This window comes from Plasmodium inui, assembly GCF_000524495.1.
Source record: "Plasmodium inui San Antonio 1 unplaced genomic scaffold supercont1.1, whole genome shotgun sequence".
Lineage (NCBI taxonomy): Eukaryota > Apicomplexa > Aconoidasida > Haemosporida > Plasmodiidae > Plasmodium > Plasmodium inui.
In genome coordinates, this window is record NW_008481835.1 from 953,813 (window position 1) to 959,780 (window position 5,968).

Below are 5,968 nucleotides of genomic sequence, written 5' to 3' on the forward strand. Positions count from 1 at the left end.
TTCTTGCTTCGCAAGTGATTTCTCCCTTAGTCCATATGCGTGCATACCCCTGCTTACTCATGTGCATGTGTCTTTATATGCACTTTATGATCTAGATGGGAAACTCGGGGAAAGTGTTCCCTTTTTTTTGCCAATTCGGAAGGTTCCAAATGTATTGTGGTGCGGATTTACCTTCACAGTGTGCTGGTGATGCTATATCGGCATCATGGCACAAGCGCGAAGACGCGTATGCGTATAGTTATGCGGTTGTACCTACGCTGATACGTAGCAATGCAGCCGTTCATCCACACAGAACAGAAATGTTGAAAGACTGAATTCGTTAAAGCTAAATAACAAGGACATTGCGAAAATGTTAAAAAGGAAGCGGGAAGGAAGTTTCCTTGATGGGATCCAAACTGCATACACAAATGAGGAGTTAAAAAGAGAAATGAACAGATCAAAAGACAAAATCAGCAGATCAAAATGCAAAATGGGTAAAGTACAAAGACATATTTAAAAACGAAAAAATGTCTTTAATGCAGAGAGGGGGCACAACCTCGTTCGTCAGATAAAGTCGCACAGAGGGGCACTTGGGCAGACGACTGATCAATCGGTTGCAACTCCACTGGTCGCACCTGAACACATAGTTGCACAAATGCAAATTATTAAAGAAATAAAATCATGGCCTCATTTTTACGTATGCACGGGAAACCTGATTCATGTGATCGTGTGTATTGGTGTGTGTGATCGTGTGTATTGGTATGTGTGATCGTGTGTATTGGTATGTGTGATCGTGTGTATTGGTGTGTGTGATCGTGTGTATTGGTGTGTGTGAACGTGTGTATTTCTGTGTGTGAACATGTGTATTTCTGTGTTTGAACGTGTGTATTGGTTTGTGTAAAGGTGTGCGTACGCTCGTAGGTATCTGTGAAGGTGATGCTACCGCGGGAATAACGGGATCGAAAATAAAATAGTAATGAACGAAATCAAATAAAAAGTAAAACATAACGAATGGAGTCAAAAAACAAATGAACATAAATGCATCTGCACTGTTTTAGCAATGTCGATTTTTTTTTTTCTTTAATTTTTCCCCACCCACAAGAAGAGCTTCAAATTACTCATTGCAAAATTATCCGTTTGTGTATTCAGCGGTTTAACATCCCCTCTAAATACTCAGCAACGGTTGCAGCGGTGACCACAGAGCGTTGGGGTTGCACGTTTTGTGGCATGAACGCCCCTTTTAAAATGAACACAAAACCATATTAAAAAAAAAAAGAAAACAAAAAAATAAATAAACCAGTTCTGCAAAAATTTACTCAGTAAGCATATAAAACGTTGCTTGTAAAAAGAAGGAAAGAATCCCTCTTCATACATAATCATGTGTGCCTCATTTAATTAAAAATTTTTGTTTTACATGCGATTGCCTTTTCACTTGTCTGATTAAGGATTAATTTGTAATGCCTTGTCATTTGTGTATTTTTTTTTTTTAATTTCTTTGCAAAAGAGTTGAATAGTTCATATATGCCAGTTGTCAGTAAGATGTAGTATGTGACAGAAAAAAAAGAAGAAAAAAAAGGGGGAAAATATGCTGCCAGATAATTTAAACAAAAAAATGATTATCCTGTGAGTCTGTTACAAATATGCGATGCGATTTTGCATCGGGGGTAGCAACACTGTAGGTCCAGGGGGTGAATCGACGAACGGGCCAATGGGGAAGTGGGGAAAGAAATGAGCAAAGGAGGGCAAACAAAGGGGACAAATAAACGGGAAAAAAAGGACAAATAAACGGGAAAAAAAGGACAAATAAACGGGAAAAAAAGGACAAATAAACGGGAAAAAAGGGCAAGTAAACGGGAAAAAGAGGGCAAATAAGCGAGAAAAAAAGGGCAAGTAAACGGGAAAAAGAGGGCAAATAAGCGAGAAAAAAAGGGCAAATAAACGGGAAAAATTTGAGCAAATAAAGGAGCAAACAAATGCGCAATAAGACTCGTAAACAAACGAACAAACGAATGAATGTGTGATGCCGTGCAATTTGCTCACAAAACTCATTTCGAAAAGTCGACTTCCGTTTTAATTTTACTCTTTCTTTTACTTACCGCGCACAACAACGCAAATAGGAGTAAAAAAAATGAGATACACACGAAAACAGATGATAATGTGTGCCTTGGCTGCTCATTTTTTTTTTTTTTTTACACCCCTCCTTATTGTATGATGAGAAGGCTACTCGTGAGGCAAAATATTTCCAACATGAAAATCGGATTCTACATTTGGGGAAAGAGCGGAGGAACAGCGGAGAAAGTGCGGAGAAAGAGCGAAGAAAGAGCACAGAGAAACTGCCATATGTGGACCGTTATGCCCACAGGGTAGTGGGGCGAAGCCATTCGTGCGCGCTGCACAGCTGGTTAGTCACTCCTTGCAGCTATTTCTATGCGCCCGTAGCTAGTTGGTTAGGCCGCTTAGCTATTTCTACGCGTTCTGAAGGTAGCTTCTGCCCGCATTACCCTAATTTGAAGAGCTTCCCTCCCTCATAATGTATCCAAAACGGACGTATTCGCTTTACGGGTAGACAAAGAAAAGGAATAAAGACTCCAGACAAAAGTGTTACTCTGTCAATTTGAACATTATGCATGTGCGCGTCCTCGCCTGAGTCCTTTGTCCGTGCCTGTGGCGGACAACACCTCATCGATTGGCATGAGCGTATATGTACGGATGAATAAATGTACACATGTGCATTTAGCAATCGGATGGTAGCTTAACAATTCACCGGAGCAATCCATTTAAAATTCGCAACGTTTAAGTCATATGTTTTTCATCCAGAGACACGATGCGTTTCTCCGCGTGAGAACAAGCATATATAATGTCAACAGTTTCCCCTGCTCCTTGACTTTATTCTAAATTTTCACCCTGGGAAAAGAGTGGCTAGAGCAAGAAGGGACTCCCATGAATCGTCCATTTGGCAGGCAGCTCTGCGGAAAAGCGGTCCATCATCGGGGGTGGGGGGTATAGAAGTCTCTGCACAAGGGTAGATTAATTTTGCTAAATCAATGGTTAAGTAAAAAAAAAAAAAAGAAAGAAAAAGATACCTAAATTATGCTACACCCAGTCCTTTCTCGTGTAGGAACCAAAAGGACGCCCAAATGATATATATTAACACATACATGAACCTGTAATGGATAAGAAAAACCGTTTTGCACAACGGAAATAAGTTTATCCCTTATGACGATACGTTCTTTTTTTTTTGTTATGGATCTTCCTTCCCTCAATGATGGAAGAATCTTTTACTAATCGTAAATTGGCTAAGTTGAAATCTTTTTGTGGAATGGGTTTAACGGGAGGAGAGGATGCGTGCCTAGGGATCTACACGTGTGTCTCACTATGTGGCACTGCACGAAAAGAGGCAACTTTCGGGCGGTAATATTTCGGTGCACGTGGCAGGATTTTAAGGCACCGCCTCTGATGTGGCACAAGAAAAAAAAAAAAATAAAAGGTGTAAATTATCAACTCGCCTAATTTTTGTATGCTTGAATGGGTGTACAGCTCCCGTTTGGCATGTGCCAAGAGCACATCGATTTTTTTACGAAAGCAAAAAAATATATTTGCCCATGTACAGGCGTTTCATGTGTACGCATAGATGCTTGGGCATAGGTGGGGACGGTGACTGAGACCCGTCACAGATGAAAATGAAGAAAGAAAAAATATGTCAAAGCATACCGTAGTCATAAACTGATTAAATGAACTCCTCCCCCAAAAGGATAAAAAGAACGCAAGAGTTTTTTTTTCACGAAAGATACGCATAGAAAATAAAATGCAGCCGTACTTTACTCGTTATGCGCTTGTAGTGCCTAGCTAAAAGGGTGCTCCTTTGACCATTCAGTATTGCCATTTGGAAAATGAAAAGGCGTATCTGCGGACATGGGCGTACAACCAACAGTTAAACGTTTAAAAAATGGAAAAAAAAAAATTAAAAGGGGGCAGTGAGAGGCCAGAGGAAATCCTGATTCAGCGTGTCGGAACTAGTGTACAAAATGATGTGCGACGTCTCATCATTGATACACGCCATGAGCGAAGAAGGGATTCTGAAAATTATCTGTAAAGCTTATTACACCGTTGGATGTTTTGTCCTCCTTCTTTCTTTCCACTTCAAATCAATAAATGAATGGTCCCTGCATGGGAAGAATTTGTACATCAGAGTTGAAAAGGGTGAAACGGATGGGGAAAAAACGCACTCCACGTTTTCGAGGCTGAGGAGGAAGATAAACCACATGACAATTTCGAAAAAGCACTTCGCGCATTTTTATGTCATCGGCTTGGTTGTCAATTCTGTGTTGCTCATCTGTGTAAGCTATATTCGCTGCAGCTGTGCAGAAGTGCACATGCATAGAACACATGCGTGAAACCACGCAAATGTCAAAGCACATACACGTAGGAGCATGCGTACGTCGAGGCATTTATACGTAGCATTCCAACACATACGCGCTTTTGCTTCTTTTCCGTAGGACCTAAGTCAACGTACCGGGAGTGAACAAACTAGTAATGCACATCCAACGAACCCTTTTCTGCAAAATAGGAAGAACATTAGAATAGCACATGAGGGTGCATAGATGTGTTGGTCTAAGAATGCGGAGGGGGGAAAGCTCCAAGGGAAAGACGCCCCTAATTTCATCGCCGAAAGAGTGTCGTTACATAGGGAGACGTTTTTCTTTCCTTTTTTTTTGTAGCCCTCCATTGTATCTCCATAACGAACGTTTTGCTTCAAGTTCAGTTGGTCAGGAGGCTACTGGAGCAGCTCCTCATCGTCAGGACGACGCCGAAATCGGTCATGCACATTTTTTCGTACCTCTTGGGCATAACGTAATGGAAGCTGCGGGGGAAGAAAGATCATAGCGAAAGAGAGAACATCGCGAAAAATCATGCGTGGTACACCTCCACAGCGTGATGACCCACTCTCGCCAAAGCACGTAGCCAAATGGAAAAACAAAATTAAAACGTCGTCTCCTTGCCCCCAACTCTCCCTTCAGCTTCTACCTTATGACGCCCTATTCCCTCCACAACAATGACAAAAGACAGTATACAACAGTAGGGTTACTCCCTGTTGTTGTGTTCCTGTTGGGGACATTAATTCAGGTAAGTATCCTCCTCCATGGATAGGTGTCCGATTTTGATAATTACTCTCTTCTCCCATTTTATTCAAATGGGATCAGAAATATGCATAGAAACTTGCAGATAACCACACAGAGGGGGCTAAACTTATGTATTCTTTTCTATGCCGCACTTCAGTATGATTCCCATGTCCGCTTGGCCAAGCTTCGCCCCAAAGGTTTATTAAAAATTTGAGAGCAAAGGAGGAAGTACGTATATGTGAATGCACAAAGTGTAAAAAGGAAAGAGAATATCATTCTATTTTGATTTTCTCCCCTTTTTAGGCGCAGAGAAGTTAGACATCCCTTACAGAGTGCCCCACGGGGGCCTCTTCTACTTTGTCAGTTGCCCGCATTATTTCGCTGAAATTTTAGTCTACCTCTCCTTTTTGCTACTGAACTGGAATTTCATCAGGTAAGAAATTGCTTGCTTGGCGGAAGCGCGCATGGAGAATAGGCAAAACGGTAGAGCGAAATCACAGCAAAATTGCGAAGCGCGACACACGTTTTTCTCCCTTCCTCCCCCATTTGCCTCAGTTTGCTCAGCTGCACCTTCGTTTGCCTAGTTTTAATCAAAAATGGTAACTCTCATTTTGACGTTGCACGAATAATGGGGGCTTCTATTCCTCCAAATGGCACCTAAATGAGGGTACATCTTTGTGTACGAGCTCTTATACCCAGATGTGCGGCCATCACCATATCAGTTTCCTTGCCCTTCTTCCCGAACTAGGCTTGCAAACGCACAAATGGTATCTCAGAACAGCTCGAGAGGCATATCCCAAGTAAGACAAAATGAGTAGACGTCAAATCAGTTTTAATATTTAAAAAATAAAGAAAAAAAAAAAAAAAAA

At 41.3% G+C, this 5,968-nt stretch overlaps 1 protein-coding gene across 1 annotated transcript; it reads left to right on the forward strand.

Moving 5' to 3' along the window:
• Window positions 1–4,004: 4,004 nt before the first annotated feature.
• On the forward strand, window positions 4,005–5,760 carry C922_00224 (hypothetical protein; the record flags this gene model as incomplete). The annotated part of the gene is made up of 7 exons (XM_008815841.1): window positions 4,005–4,316; window positions 4,476–4,509; window positions 4,698–4,830; window positions 4,998–5,103; window positions 5,257–5,296; window positions 5,403–5,532; window positions 5,655–5,760. The coding sequence occupies 7 exons, from the start codon at window positions 4,005–4,007 to the stop codon at window positions 5,758–5,760; spliced, it is 861 nt and encodes a 286-aa protein (XP_008814063.1).
• Between the last annotated feature and the right edge of the window lie 208 nt (window positions 5,761–5,968).